The 16,219-nt window shown below is 45.2% G+C and overlaps 1 protein-coding gene across 5 annotated transcripts in view; it reads right to left on the reverse strand.

The window, feature by feature from the left end:
- BICDL1 (BICD family like cargo adaptor 1) overlaps positions 1-10,197 on the reverse strand; it is a 50,527-nt gene extending 40,330 nt beyond the window's left edge. For all 5 annotated transcript variants that reach the window (XR_006166750.1, XR_006166751.1, XM_042805562.1 and 2 more), the window contains exons 1-2: positions 9,846-10,197; positions 4,933-5,148 (exon numbers count right to left, since the gene is read on the reverse strand). Coding sequence is in view for 3 of the 5 variants with exons in the window: in XM_042805562.1 (XP_042661496.1) it covers positions 4,933-5,148; positions 9,846-10,184 (555 nt within the window). In the remaining 2 variants the exon portion in view is untranslated. The remainder of the gene's footprint in view (positions 1-4,932; positions 5,149-9,845) is intronic.
- Positions 10,198-16,219: the final 6,022 nt, after the last annotated feature.

The raw sequence follows: 16,219 nt of genomic DNA on the forward strand, positions 1-16,219 counted from the left end.
AATGGCTACATATCTCTGGCATAGCAAATGCACTGAATCTTACCCAACACACTTGTTCCATTAACTTTATGCAATAATTAGACTGGATTTCTTAAAACCAGTGTTGTTCCTATGCTGAGAGACACAACAAACAACCATTCAGAAAAGTCTCTTCAAATCAATAATTGACAACAGGGCTGCCTCCCTTGCAAGTGTGGTGTTGACCACAAAAGGATGTATTTAGAGTAAAAGTGATCTGGAAAAGAGAATATAATACAGTCAGCTCATTCTTGAATAGAAACATGTTTCTCAAATCAAAGCCAGGCAGTGCGGGCCAGTCCTCTGAAGTTATGCTGCATGTTACAGTGCAAAGTTAGAAACAAAACTCCTTCAATTGAAATATTACTGAAAGGAAGGTTTTGTGGCTAGCAAATAAAACCTCCTTTGGAGACTTGTGGGCTGGCTGATCATTTTCTTGCAGTACCAGAGGGATTGACTGAAACACCTCATTCTTTGTAGCAGTATGTTGGCACTAGGCGCTGAGCGAATATAAGAACTTGGTGATTGAGGGCCCCTCTGAGGGATGCCGCAGCAGCTGAGCGCTCCTCTCTAAACACAAAGAGCTATTTCAGCGGTGCAAGATGACATGCTTCTTCCTGCCACTGAAAACAGACTTTCATTGCAAAAACTACCTGAGCTTGACATCGTAAAATTACTTCCTTATGCTCTATGTACCATAAAAGAAGCCCAACTGAACTGGGAAGGATATATCCTTGCCCAACCCACATGCAGCAAACAGCTACAGGAGCTCAGAGCTTGGTAGCAGGAAATGTGTGGGAAAGCCATCTGGTGAAGCCACTTAGAAACAGCGTGAAAGTCTTTTTTCATTCACTTCCTGACGAAGTAGTAATATGTTGCCTCGTTATAGGAAGAGGTTTGCTTGTTATTATGTGCATTGGTACCTCCTAGAAGTACAAAGATGGGGACAGGGCTCTTTCTGTGTTAGGTGCTGTGGGCATATGTAAGAGACCTTTCCCTTAGTCCACTCCCCCCAAAATTTATAACATAAAAGGACAGAAAGTATAGGATTATGGTTTTTTTTCCAAATGGGGAACTGAAACAGATGGGAGAGACTGAAGGAGCTGGAAACAGAACACGTAATTCCTAAGGCTCGACTTTCTCGGCAAAACTGTACTTTGACTCCTATACTTTATCTTTGAGCATTTATGGTTTGGCATACAGCTCGCAATGTGCTCTGAAGTTCTCCTAGGTAAAATCAGCATTTAGCTTGGTGTGGACAAACTGCTGAGAGTTACTACATGCTTTGCTGTGCTGAGGTAGGGGGAGGGAAATCAAATCAACATGCAGAAGGGATTTTAATCATCACTTAGCAAATTAAAAATTAAGGTTACTGTGGAGATCTTAAACTTGATCTTTGGCATCTGAATCATGTCTTTCACTATGAGCTCCCAGTCCAGCCCACCTAATTTCCCCATGGTTTAATACTGCTATAACCCCAGGCCGTATCTCCATTCTGCTAAAAGCAGAGAACCATGCCAAAGGCTGTATTTCAAGAGGATGCAAAGTTCCTTATAGCCTACTTACTATTATTAGATATGTAAAGTTCTCCTATATCATCATCTCATCTGAAGACCTCAAATCATTTTACGGACCTTATTTTAGCCTCTTGGTGACTCTGAGGCAAGACACTTATCCCCATTTTTAGAGACTGGAATAGACTTAAAATCCCTATCCTTGAGTTTTCCTTATCAGTCTTTGCCAGAATTGAGGATGGATTTTTTTCAGTCCCATGCTTTAATTGCAAGACAGAGCTTTCCAGGTCCCTTTGCTATCTTTTTGTGGGTGTGTGGGACTGTATGCTTGGTTGGTTAGTGTTTGTGCCAGGCTTAGACTGGAAAAAATATATGTGCTTGGGTTGGCCTTTCATCTCTGGGGAAGGCAGGGTTAAAATAATGTCCTAAAGCTTAATCAGTTGGTGAAAGAATATCACAGCAGCAGGAAGGAGGAGGGGTAGGATGAAGGACGTGGTGGATGCTGCCCTGCTTTGAGGTAAAAGGGGCTGAAGTCAAGGAACCCCAGAGAAGCAAGCAGGACCACGTGGGCTGGTAGCTTGTGAGGCTGAGACTGTCATTTCACATATACAGCCTAGTGACAAGAGAATACCTTCCCCAGGAGAGAGATGCTCAAGTATTGTGAAATTGGGCCATGAGGTGTTAATTGCTAAAAACTGTAGAAATTCAAATTTAAAGAGCTAGTACTTAGTAGTGTAGAATGACTCGTACCACAGAGCAACCTGTCTTTGTCCCGTGAGTAAAGTCTCTAGTAGGGTATACAGTGTCAGATGGGTCAAAATTGAGGCTCTGAATAAGGCTTTCATTGCCTTATCACAGATTTCTCATAACGCTCTCCTCCCAAACAACCCACTGCAACACAAAATGCAAGTGCAAAATGTAGAACCAGGAATGTAAGGAGGATACCGGCAACACCTCAAAGTTCACAGAAATTGTAACAGCACTTCTTTGTAGGGTTTTTCCTCTCTCAGTGCTCACTTTGTGATCTTTAGCAAGACTCCAGCCTATGGCAGTACAGCTGTAGACCAGCACATCTGTGCAGTAGTATTTGTCCATTTTATTTATTGAAAACCTAAGTAGTAACAGGAGCCCAAACTATGTGGGTGCAGGGTTTAAGCACTACCTCAAGGATTATGTGCATAACCTCTTCAGAATAATACCCGACAAATAAGACTGCAACTGCACTATGGAACAACAAATGTGGAATACTAAGCACCCAGTAATCAAGTGCTAATATAATGCTGAGATTTTAAAAAGCCTCAAACCTGGGTGAATGACAACAGAGCGTTCCCAGCTCTATTTCAATTTGCCCAGATTCTCAAGACTCTGGGAAGACTGTTTAGACCTTTGCTACATCCATTGCTATATTTAAGTTACTAGCAAGTTTTGGCCAGCTGTCAAACTCAATGAGCATTAAATCGTGCCTTGGCAAGTGTAAGCTGTCTCTATCAGTCTGCATCACCTGCATTGGAGGACAACAGTCCTCTTCTCCAAGCTGGGAGCAGGGCTGGGTTGTAGCAGTGAGGGCAGCACCAAGACTCTACTTTTTCCCAGGATGTGGCAATTCTGAAGTGGGAACACTGTTTCTGGTAGTTAAGGGAGTTAAGGGAACAAACCCCATGCTTGGACATTGCATGCTGATAGACCAAACTTGGTGGTTCCTTTGCACATGCCTTAGCTGAGCAGCTCTCTGGGCATCTGGTCTGTGAGAGGCTCCTGTAGGATAAGTGTCACATGAGGATAATCCCATGTGGTTTAAAGCCCAAAGCAAGCTGTCTGGTTTTCCTTTCCTATCTTCTAGACTGGCCTTTCAGTCTGTGCTTATGCTGGGACTATAACAAATCTTACATTTCACAGCCAGCGATGGAAATCATGCATACACAGAAAGCCACTGAGGGTTACCAAATCAGATGGGAGCCAAGTCCTTAGCCCTGGATAAGAAGCCTGACACAACACAGGAGCTCTGCAAGGGCTTGGGTGGACTCTGTCATCTATGTTGTATGTGAAATATGGTCTGTCCAGAGAAGAGGTGAAAGATTTTCACTAGCTCATCTGCTGCCCTTGGGAGATATTGCCTTAAAAACACAGATAAACTTAGCAGTGGTCCTGAGTTAAGGAAGCTGGGGTTTTTTGTGTTTTTTGTTTGTTTGTTTGTTTACTTGTTTTTTAAAGCCATTTAAATAAACAAATCCATAGACTAAGTGGATTTTTTAGTACTTGACAAGAAAATCTATAGCAGAATGAGGAATGATTTTCTCAAGTGCCAGTACAGTGTTATACCCAAGACCTGTTCTTCTCCCCTCCAGAGGCACAGGGAAACTGCATACCCAGAGTGAGTGACGAGACCTGTACCCTTCGCCCATTTCAGAGTCTTATGGTCCTAGTGCTGTGATTGAGGTTTTGACCCTCTGTTAGGTGGGTGATCCCTGTGTCAGTCCCAGAGACTCACCTCTGACAGAATCTAATTTGAACTGTGCTCTTACAACATTAGATGGGCCTCTTCAGCATGAGTCTGTGGTGTGTGTTTTTGTTCTATGCTGTTATGGAGATAAGCAACTGGTGAGAAGAAAATGCTTTCATCTGCTGAAGTAATTGTGTTCTCAAGCATTAAAATTACGGTTTGTACTAACAGTCCAGTGGGGAGAAAAAAACCAAGGTTCTTAATTCTAGAAGACAGGTTAACTGCTGGGGGAGGAGGCAGAAACTTAAGTCTTTTGCTGTCAGAAATAAACCCATGCTGGAAGTATTCAGTCAATTAGGTTCATTTGTAGCAGCCTCACTGTAAATCCTCTTTCATTCAGAGGCAAGTTAAGCTCTTTGCTGAAACATGCCATTCCAAGGAATTTCAGTAGGTTCTCACATATCTAACAGTGGCAAAGCTATCTTCAAGGACACACCATCTTAGAATGACATGGTATATCCAATTCTACAACATTATAGCAAAGGTACATCAAAAAAGGAGGCCAGCAAAAAGCCTTTCACCTCACTGTCACAGACTAGCCTTTTTCTTGTGTGTTACATTTGTTCAGCCTATTGTGAATGAGAAACAGATTTCTATGAATCAGTTTTAGATGCAAAAACAGTTGAGACACATCTATGCAATAAATGACCATTCAATCCAGAAACATAACTGTTTTGGCAATGAATTTCAGCACTCCTTAAAGGTGTAAAATTGAGTTTAAAGGCAGCATGTTTTATAGAGATAGCCATGTAATCTGACCAGGTGCAGAACCATCTTTTTTTCCTAAAAGAGAAAGATTTCCCACTCATTTGCCTGAAGGGTGGTTTATCACAGAGCTGTGAGACTTTCCCATGACCAAGGTGTCTGAGTGCCCACCCTCACCGTGCCGCAGTGACTCACCCTGCTGAGCTGGTCCAGGAGTCTTTGGTTCTGTTCGGAGAGTTCCTGGACGGCCCGTGTCTTCTCGCGGTCGGCTTCACGCAGGTGAACCTGCTGCCTCTCCAGTTCGTCCTGCAGCTGCTTCACGTCGCTTTCCAGTTCAGACACCCTTCCTTCCCATTCCCCTTCTCTGTTCTCAAATCGCCTCCTTAGTTCGTGTTTCTCTTGTTCTAGGTGCTAGATAACAGTGGGGAGAAGAGGTTAGGAAGGGAGTTAAAAAATGAGTGCTGCCTCTTCCTCCTCCTCTATGCCCAGGTCTGAAACATTCTGTGCAGGAAAGAGAATGGTACTACAGCATGTCAGTGCCATGGAAGTGGCAATCCCATGTCAGGGCAAGTTGCTGGTGCTGAAGTTGCTTTCCATTTTCAGCAATTGGCCTGTCCTTGGCCTCTGGAGATGAGCACATTGAATTTTTACTGAAACAACTGCCAAGAGTGAAGCAGGCTGCATGTCAATAGGCAGAATATATAGGTCAAGCAGGCCAACTGATTTAGCAGAACCTAGCTTGACTCCAAAGCAGTATTTCAGTGGGCTGTGGCATAATTCTTTTAAAAATTGCTTTTGTAGTCAGAAGTACACAAACTGTATCCTTACTGCTGATGAGGAATCTAGATGAGGCATCCTTTTTGTCATATGGGACTTATGAACAACAGTTGAATCATCTACCCGTTTGCACCTTCTATTCCTGACCCAATTAGTTGTCTGGTAGTTTGCTAGTGCACAGTAACTCTTTTGTTTGATGCAGTCTGCTCTGGAATGGCAATGGATCCAATGAAGTAGTTGTTATAAACATTACATTCATGCACATTTTGGGTTGCAGGTTTTTAGAAACCACTCTCTGTTCTGGACACTGCACTGCTTAGGACTGGCTGGAAAATGAGGGACAGCATGAAGCTGGTGGAACTTTTGAATGTTTTACAGGCTCAGTTAAATGAGGGCTTGACTGAAACAGAGCTGCAAATCAGGTCAAAACAGATATATGTGTGCCCATTTGAAAGAATCCCTGCTCTGAAACTCTGAGCTTGAATTTCCCCTGGTGACTGAATCCATGCACATACTTGTGGAACAGCCACAGACTGGGGACATGGGCATGTCCCAAGATTATCAGGGAAGCCTGAATAGCCGAAGCCCTCTCCTTGTTCGTTGTCTTCTGTCCCTCAGAATAACCTGCTGCTACTCTCTATCAGATTCACCAGCCTTTTAGGAATGTGCCTTAGCAAAGAACAGACACCCACTGGGCCCAGCACTGGCAGCATTCTTCCATTTTTTTCCCAGGGTATCATCCCCCCGTGAGCAATCCCTATGGCACTTATGATAGGAGGGGAAAATAAACCTGCTAGGAGGAAAAGAAAATTGCACTGCATTTATGTGAAGTGGCTTTTTATTGCTTTTTAGAAACACAGGCTGTGAGGTGGCTGTTTCCCCTGGGTGCCTACTGCTGATGACACATAGCCTCCCTTGCAGGATCTCTGCCACCTTCCCGAGCAGGTCTGAATGTCAAAGCTCTCCACTTCTCCAGTAGCCCTCTGGCCTGCATTATCATTCATCTTCCACCTCTTGCTCTGCAGAAGATGCATATTTTCTCTTTCTTGATCTTATCTCAAAATCCTTTCCTATTCTTCCAGTGCAGTGTAGCAGCACCTTGCTTGTCTCCTTCCAAACCCTTCTGCAAATTCAAGTATTTATGGAAAACCCTCAAATGCGAGAGAAGGCTCATTAAAAACAGTGGCCCAAAGCAAATGTATTTCCCTGTGTTTCAGACACTAAAAGAGTGAGCACCCCTTGCAAATGAGAGAGCTAAATTATTATAATTATTTTTAACGCAGTAGGTAGGCTTGAGATCCCAGTACCAGGCCCGTGATAACCATTGCAAGTGTGGCTGGAGCAGCCACAATTTCACTTTTAGCGGCACACTGAAAATGCTGTCTTTTATAGCTCTGTCTCCTTCACTGCTAGGCAACGTTTAGAAAGATCCAGGGCCTTCTCTAAATGGAAGATGAAACTTCAGCCTGCTGAGGAGCAGCACTGCAGCCAAAGTTCCCCAGATAGACTCAAATGTGATTTAGAAGCCACTGATAAGCCTTGTCAATCATTTAAAAACCACTTTAGTCCTTTACTGCAAAAGAAAACCCACACTACATACAGCTCTGATAAACAGCCATCACAAAGGTTGGAGTAGAGGGTGGAAAAGAATATCAAGTTTATTCTGTTGAGATGGGGAAACCAGAACAGTGCAGTGGGGCACAGAGAGGCAGCTGCAGAGGGAGGATAAACCAGACAGGACATGGTGACTGATTCCTCCTGCCTCTTCCTCTCCCAGCAGCTGTCTCCCCTCGCCTGCCCTCACCCCAGCACCTGCATAGCTGCAGATCTTGATAGTTTGTTTTTTTTTTTTTTTTTTTGTATGTAGTGATGACAGGGAAAACTGCTGACCTCAGTAGGGGGGTTTCTTGTTTTCCGAGTGTCTCTCCATCTACCAGGTGCTCACTAATTTTTACACAGAACTACTTTCTAGAAGACCTTTTCTTCTGAAAACAGCTTCTCTTCCACTTAACTGAGTTGGTCCTCATTTAAAGAGATGAGAGCAAGGGGGAGTTTCCCAGCTGATAAAGAGGGTTCATACTGTAAAACGCTTGGACACAGCAAGCTTCTCTGTCTCAGAGGAACTGACTGAATTAGCTGTCTGAACCCCTTACAGAGGATAAAACTGACTAGGATCACATATCAGAATTTATTACAGGACTTCAACTCCATGATTAGAAATCAAATTGAATTCAGGCAGTGAAGTGAAAGAGTTGCTAGAGTTGGTGTATGGCAGGAATGCTGCACTTCAGGAACAAACCCACAAAACTGGAACATATTTAGTCTTGAGGCAAAGCACCAGAGGAGCAGGCCAGCGCTGTTGGGAAATGGAGAGCCTTCACTGAGCTCTAGTAACCAACTTTGAACAGTTAACTGGGAGAAAATCTCTCCTTCTAAATGCTATTTAAACATCACTATATCAGGTGCAATTGTTCACCAAGGGTCTCATCTGAGACTTTGCTTCTGGTCATCATCAGAAAGTTCTCAGCATAGGGAAGGAGGCAACAGATGTGGGTCCTTCCTGCCTGATCCTAGAAGATTGAAAAACTTATTGTGGAATTTTGTGCGCTTTGGTGGCAGCAGGAAGAGGCTAACATTTAATCTGCAGAGGCTAGGATTACCAGGCTTCTGTCGTAGAAGATTAATGTTCAAGTTTGATTTTTTTTTTTGTGTGAAGGAGCACTGTCTTAGATCTGCCAAACCCAGTGGAAAAAATGTGACCCTTAAGTGGATAACACTAACTCCTATCGGATGGGTAGCCTGAAAAATAGCAAGCTGTTATTCAACTGGAAAGTTAGAGCGATAGTAGTGGAATGAAAAGATGTAAACAATTGGTTGCGTTTACTATCCCTTCATTCATCTTCTGAACGGGCCCATAAGAGCAGAGGTAAACACTGGGGGGATGTTATTTGAAGTACTATAAAGCCATAGTTTTTCCCCTCTTCTTTTCAGCTTTACATTTTGCAAACATCAAGTGGTATCTGAGAATCCCAAACTCCCTAACAAGCAGCTCAGCAAGTACCTAAACTTGTGCATTTTTCCTTTAACGGTAAGAAAGATTCTACTCCAACTCATCAGGAAAACCACGTCAGCACACCACATACATCTGTGTTTGCCTAAAGATCAACCTGAAGGCATTTGCTCTGGCAAATTTTAATACTCTGGGAAATTCTAATATGATAGATGGATCGTGCTACTAAACAGCACTTTGAGCAAACATCACCTCCACTATTGTTTCTTTCAGAATAGTAAATACAGAGAGATTTCCCTGCAAAGAGGAAGGGATCAGCTAGGGTAAAGTGCTAAGTTTCATAATAGAGACGAATTTTGTCAGGAAAACAAAAGCCATACAGTGATTTCACAAATCCTCTTGAGAGATGCAAGTCCATGAGGAAGGAACACAGGGATATGCAGGACTGTGCTGAAAGAGCTGGTGTAGGGCTGTGACGTGAAATTTCAGTGTTAATCCATCACTGTTCAAACTCTCTCCAGAAAGGTGAGAGAGGCTTTTTCTCAGCCTTCTAAGCAGTATTACTTGCTGGGAGAATTAAAATTTCAAGAGTATCGCTGAGAAAATTGTGGGGGTAATAGTGGCTCTCTTCCATAGTTGTGCAAGAGAGTTGTTCCAAAAGAGGCTGCCTGCACAAGTCTTTTTCTTTGTAACAGCTCTATTTCATCCTTAAAAATCAATAAATAGCTCAATTCACTGAGTTCCTGGCAAACAGCTCTCTCTAGATACCTGTGGGTATTTTTAAGAGCAACCAGCTAGCAGAGACGTATCATTAGGGCTTATCTCCTGCCATGCCTAACGCCTTAGCTGCAACAGCTTAAGCATAAGGGTTACATATGCTCTGTAGCTCAGTACCTGCTGTATAAATTTAACTTCTGAGGCATTTCCGTGACAAGATGAGGCGAGCACAGTGTACATCTCCTCTCGCCCAGGTGGTACCTGGATCCTGGGGCAAAACAGCACCCACAGGAGCTGCTTTTGAAGCAAGGTGCTGCAGCCTGTCCCCAGGCCGCCAGGCCGGCTCGCAGCCGGGGAAGGGGAAGAACAACAGCTTTGCCTCCCCCAGGCCTAAGAGGGTTTTCTTAGCCCCTTTCTTCCCCATCACGGCCACAGGGAGTTCCGTAGGCTGCCCGAGAGGGCCCGCGCCCGCCTGCCGCCCCCGGGATTTGTCGGAGGAGAGACCGCGGGGCTCCCGGGGGCCGCGGCCCTGAGCGGGGGCCCTTGCGGAGCGCTGCGGGCCGGGGGAGGGAGGGACGGAGGGAGGGGGGCGGCGGGGCCTCACCTCCAGCTTGTCGGTGAGCTCCTTGTGCATCCTCTCGTACTGGCGGCTCATGTCCTGGTTGCGCTCCAGCAGCGCCTTGCCCAGCCGCGCCGCCAGCACCAGGTCCTTCTCCTTCTGCCGGATCAGCGAGAGCAGCTCGGGGTCGCGGGCGGCGGCGGCGGGCGGCGGCTCCGGCGGTTCCCCGGCGGCGGCCAGCAGCGCCAACTCCTCCTCCAGGGCCAGCTCCAGGGCGGCGGCCCCGGCGGCGGCCCCGGCGGCGGGCGGCTCCATGCCGCCGGCGCTGTCCGCCTCCGCCGGTGCTGACCCGGCGGCGGGCAGGCGCAGGCACGGCGCCGACATGGCCCTGCGCGCCGCCGCCGCTCCGCTGCGCCCCCCGCGCCCGGCCCGCGGCTGCGGCTGCTGGGCGGGGAGCGCCGCCGCCCCCGGCCCCCGCCCCCCGGCGCCGGGCCCCGCCGGCGGCAGCGCCCGCGCACCGCGCTCATGGGCCGGGGCCGCGGGGGCCGCGCTGTGTTGGTGCGCGGAGGTTTGTGCTTCTCAACTGTGCGCGGGTCCTGCGGTGCCCGCTGGAGCCGCCCGCTGCCATCGGGTTGCACCGTTTCTGCTGCAGGCCCGGGCCAGAAATCCCCCCCCCAAACATTCTGAAAAGCCCAAGGAGGGAGCTCGGTGCCCCCAAGGGGCACAGCGCTTTCTTCCTGCGCGCCACCTGCTCCTCCAGATCTCTGCCTGAGCTCTTTTGGTTACGAGAGCCGCTCTCGGGATCTTTCTGCTCAGTAGTTTACCCCTGGAGAGCCGACTACAGCTTCCAACAACCACTGGGGCTTGCTTTCAATTTCAGATTGTTTAGGATGTTCCCGGATAACATTTGCCTTAAAAGCAGCCTTAGTGAGCACTGGGAGTTGTAGTTAATTCTGCTCATAACACTTTTCTCTCTGGGAGGAGACTGTTGGGGGCAGGACCATTTGGTTTTTCAGTTTTGGTTTTGTTGACTTTCTCCTGGCTTAGATCCAGGCATCATTTTCCCTCTTGCCACAGCAGGGAGGCTGAGGCGGGGTATGGTGGAGTAAAACTCTGTATTGTCACATTTGCTAAGACTGTGGTCCCACAACTTCTGATGATGCTTTAATTTCAAGCATGGCTTTAATAGTGATTGAACAAAAACATTTTTAAGGAAACCTTTGCTTTTGACTCCCAGCTTCTGCAGAAAGAAATTAATTTTACAGTTTTCCTTTTTAGACCCTGCTTCCATGGGGCTTATTTTCCTTCCTCCTACAGAAGATTCACTCAGGCCATGTATGCAACTGCCTCAACACATCAGTGCAAGGGTGTTTTTGGCTGGGATAGTTGATGGCTGATGCAGTTTTCTAGCAGGCTCCTGCCTCGCATCAGACCCAGGGCCCTGGAGAGCTGCTGATTATTTGTAACGGTTAGAGCATGATTGTGGGAATGCAAACTTCTCTCTGGCCATCTGCCACTGGAACTTAGCCTTTCATGGGAATATGCCGCAACAGCCCAGCTAGTGGGCCTTGTCAATACTTGGCCCTTTTCCTGGCAGTGTCAGTTAATGCTGGTGGTGCTTTTTGTAATGCGAGCACCTGCTCTCCAAAGACCAGGCAGAGACCTGGTACCTTGTGCCATGCTGCCCACCAGCACCTGACCCACAATGGTAACCATTGACTATTATGACCATGATTTCTTTTGCATTGGTGACCCAGAGGTGACACCTTCTTTATCATGTAGCAATTCCCCCAGGCACCAATTTTGCTAGACCTTTTGTCCTTGCCATCAACAGACGCTTACATTGTTGGAAAGTGGGACTCGCCATAAGGTGAGATGATTTGAACAGTATTGGCCCTTTTAAAAGAATCCCCCTGCCCCAATGCGGGAACCATGCTTTCACATGTTTGATCGTCACTATTTAAACACAGGAGGGTGTTTAATATTTAAACTGAAAACTGATTGTGAGCACCTTCTGCTGGAAGTGCCTACTACAGCAAACCAAGCCTTCTGGTGTGATTAATGAAATCCATTGTGGCATTAATTTTCATCTCTAACGCTTCCTTCAGTGTATAAAACAAAAAGAGATTATACTGAGCTGTTTTTAATCCCCCAAACAAAGCCTGAAACACACCCCATAGCTGCAGCTGTTAGGGTAGGGATGGAAAAAAAGCTATTTCCTGGATGGAGAGAAAAAGCACTTATAAATCAGTATTGGAGATATGCCACCATCTCAGTTGGGCATCCATACAAGGCTAATGCTCATTTGGGGCCTATTGACTGCAAAACATAGCAGTGTTATCCAGCGTAACCTCGGATTAAAGCTTTGTTCGCAGCACAATCTGTTATTAACTTCTACTTCAAAAAAAATTCCATTGTCTTGTGAATTTAATTATTGATTTGACTTTTTAGAAATATATTAGGTTACTGTTTTTTAAAACTCCTTTGTGTGTTACTTTATTAGTATTTTATCTTCTATGTGCTATCCCAATCAAATACTCATGAAAAACTATTAAGAATACAACCGTACAGTTTCTTTACAGTTACATAGTGGCATTATATATTAGGATCCTAAAATGTATTTCAGCTGAGAGCTGAGACACTTGCTGTCCATAGGTGGGACACCTGATTCCCGTTTCTGCTCTTCTTGCCCTAGTTAGGCTTGGCTATGTCCCTTGGAGAACCTCAGCCTAGAAAAATGGAAGAATGAGTTAAGTGAGACAAGTCAAACAGGAGGTTTGTTTTTTTTTTTCTATTGTAGTGCTCAACCTGATGTGAGACCACTACTCAGGTATGAAGAACTGCAGATAGTGGGTAGTTCTTGTGGAGATTTAGATCAAGCATTTCAGGTGCTGCTGCTCTCACTGTGCAGAAGGTTCCTGTGTGTACAGCACAAATTATCTTTCATTGTGGAAATCACCACAGGGATGAACCTTTCTGAAAATGCAAAAAGGCCAAACTGATTCAAGGACACAGAGAACTGAGAGCAAATGACTGATGCAAGTGATGTTATCACATAGCACAAAAATGTCACTTTCTCCAGGACATATGAAGGCCTTCTCTGTGGTATTAGGAAACAAGGGTGAAAATAAAGCATTGGTATAGGAGAGTAGTGTAAGATTGCCTATAAAAGGAGCAATCATTGTTTTCTTGCTCAGGTGAAAAACTTGCAGTGCTGTAAAAGAAAAGCAAGTAGCAAAAAGTTCTATGCTGTATGAGGAAAAAGGACAGCACTGACATTGTCACTAAGTAATTTCCCCTTCTTGTTTTTCCCCATCCCACAATTACCCAATTGAGCAAATAAGATGAGGGGATGGCTGGAGAACTTAACTCAAGGAGCTTGTTCAGGGCAATCTGCCAGTGCAATTAATTCTGCTAAACAGGTTCCTAAAGGAGCAAGATACTAAAACAGGCAATCCAGCTTAAGCTATGGATATGGCAGTGTGTACTGTCCTCCCCAGAGGGTCAAGGAGAGGTGAACTCTAATCTGTGCAGGCTCTTCAAGCCCAGTGTCAAGTTTATCGTTAAAACCAATGCTCTGAAATTAGTATTCTGCCTTTCAGGGGTTTCACCAGCTGGTGTCTTCACAAAGTGTGACAGAGAGTCTGGACCTATGGTGGTCACACTAACAAGTACTGGAGTATGTAAGACTGTACGAGTTAAGCGGGACAAAACATATTTCACACATTAGAAAAGCCACAAATCAGATAAGTGTCCAAGTGCTTTGATCAATACTTTAATCTCAGCTGTGAGGGCAGCACTCAGAAAACAAGCACTGCAAGGGATCATCCTTTTTTATTTAGAGTAAGGGGAGAAAAAGACATGTTGTGGGAAAGCCACAGCCAGACCTGTAAAAGTAGATTATTGTCCTCTGCTTTTAAAGCTGTGGTGAGAGAGGAATTCCCATTACCATTCTTAATCTTGCTGAGAGTGGGCTGACAGTCGTCCACAGGAGGAGGCACAAGCTATCAGGTTTCTTTTGCCATGCTCTCTCTCTCATCTTTTTGAATGATTAATTGTTGGGGGCTTTTGTTTGTTTTTTTTTTTTTTTTTTTTTCCTCTTTGCTTTACCGCGCTTTATTTCTGACAAATTACTTAGTTATTCTGGTTGTTTGTGTACCTCTGTGCTGAGGTGTGTCGGTGTACCACAGCCTCCAGCTGCTGCAAGACGGGCAGCAAGAGGTGCAGGCAGTTTGCTCGCTCAGAGTTCGCAGTTACCCAAATGAATAATTAAAGGAAATACGTGTCTTGCTTTTGAAGCAGGCCAGAACTGCAAAGCCAGAGCTAAGACTCATGTGTGACCTTTTTTCTCTTTGCTTCTGTAATGTCCAAAGCTATCTGGTATGTGTGTGCCCAGGTTTTCCCTGGTGCTGGGTAAAGGAAATACAAGATGGAAAGTGTATTTGTAGAAGTTGGTTAGGGAGAACAGAAATTTCTGGTTAAACAGAAGGGAAAAGCAAGCTGTTATGAGTGTTAGCCAAGCAACGTGTAGTAAAATAAAGGACCATCCTTGATTCTTCCCAAAGCAAGCTCAAGATCCCCAGAGTTTCCGGCAAGTTTGTTGTTTCCCAGGGTTATCGATACTACATCAGAGCAGAAAAAGCACTCATCCACCAAGGTGACTCATAACGTCTAAGTCAAGGGAAAAATCCTTTGACTGCTAAGGGTATAAAGCATGGCCTGGGTGACTCAGGACCGCCTAAGGACAGAGCTGATGCCGTACTGTGTTCACCCTACTTCCAGCATGTAAGGAACAAGGGATGTAAAAGGAAAAGAATACGGTAATAGTTTTGACTTGTTATATGGCACATATGAGTGTCATGCTGAGACATCTATGAATTAGAGACGTAAATACTTTGTACTACAGCTTTTAGTCACTTTGAGGTGTGAAGTCTGGAAGCATGTTGTAATGGTCTCTCCAGAACAAAGTTGACAGTGCTGGGAACAAGCAGAACTACTCCAGAGCTAGTAGAGTTGGATGGCCAACATTTCAGGTCAGCTTAATTTGTTTGGGGTACCACAGCAGCAAATTGACTCTGTTTCACACCTGACCCTGACCAGACACACGACACACATGCTACTTTGCACCTAGAGCTCCTTCTTGACTTATCATTCTCCAGGTAGACTCTGGACACAGACAGGGACCAAGCTGGCTTCCTCTGACCGAGACAATCTTCCAACACTTATCCCAGGAGGGCTCCCATCCTCACATACTCTTGTGCCAGCTGCAGGGATTGCCTCTGTGTGCCTTCAGCATTGTGTTACAGGCATACACTACTCAGAGCAGCTGAAGCACCACTTCTCATTGCTTCAAGATTTTTCAACTAGAGAAGCAGCAAAGAAACAAAAAACGTCCCAGGGACATGGTGAGCACAACAACACTGCATGCCCACCTGAGAGGTGGTCTGAGCACCTCCATACAAACCTGGCCCTGGGCTTGCTGCTTCTGCAGGCCACAGAAGGAGTAAAGATGTAATGGCTCCATAGGCAGCTGCAGATCTACATCTAGACTAGGGATGTGTTTTTTTTAATAAAGTAGGAGTTTTCAGCAGTGGGTGAGTTACTCCCTCTTGAATCTTACAACATGACAATGTTTGACAAGTCTTTGTGGAACAAACACTTCTATTAAAAAAGAAGTAGCCTGTGCCTTTGCTCATCTGAAGACACAAACTGAGTGAGATGTTCTTGCCTGTATTTCTTTATAGGAAAACATTAGGTCCCAAAATTACCTGTCATGGCAGTATCCATGGAGTTCTGCAACCATTAAATGATTGGACATGACTCTGTGCTTTGTTGTAGGGAAAAATATTTGTTCACTATCATCTTGCTGTGCTTCTTAAAGTTATGCGGCCATTCGTAATGACTCATATTAGGAACGATGGTCCTTGATTAGGCATTATTGGATTGTAATTGTCCATGTTGACATGAAGCAATCTTGGTTTTAATGCAGTCTTCTTCACTCACTGTTGTGGTCAATTATTTCATGATAATGGCAACTCTGCCAGGCATTTTTGCTTCATTGAGCAATTATGTTGTTATGGAAACTGGTATTCTATAAATTATCTGAAGAGAGGCCTGATTCACTTCTTGGGAACAAGAAGTTTGAAAATAAAAATACAGGATAACAGTTTTTTAATTAGCCATATATTTATGTGTGTAATTACTAATTCTTAGGGCCTGTTAACTATTTGGTGCAAATACCAGCACCTTCACACCCGTGCAGGATCTGGTCAGTTGTTGTCCTTCATTAGAGAATGTGTGACCAGTGGACATGCACAACTGAAGACGAGCTTCTTCCTGTCCATGTTTAGGTGACCCCCCCCACCAACCTTGCTGGATTTGGGGAACATATCTGTGTTCCATCTGCGGGGCTCATGAGC

Source organism: Tyto alba, unplaced genomic scaffold, assembly GCF_018691265.1.
Source record: "Tyto alba isolate M040663 unplaced genomic scaffold, T.alba_DEE_v4.0 Super-Scaffold_44, whole genome shotgun sequence".
Classification (NCBI taxonomy): domain Eukaryota; kingdom Metazoa; phylum Chordata; class Aves; order Strigiformes; family Tytonidae; genus Tyto; species Tyto alba.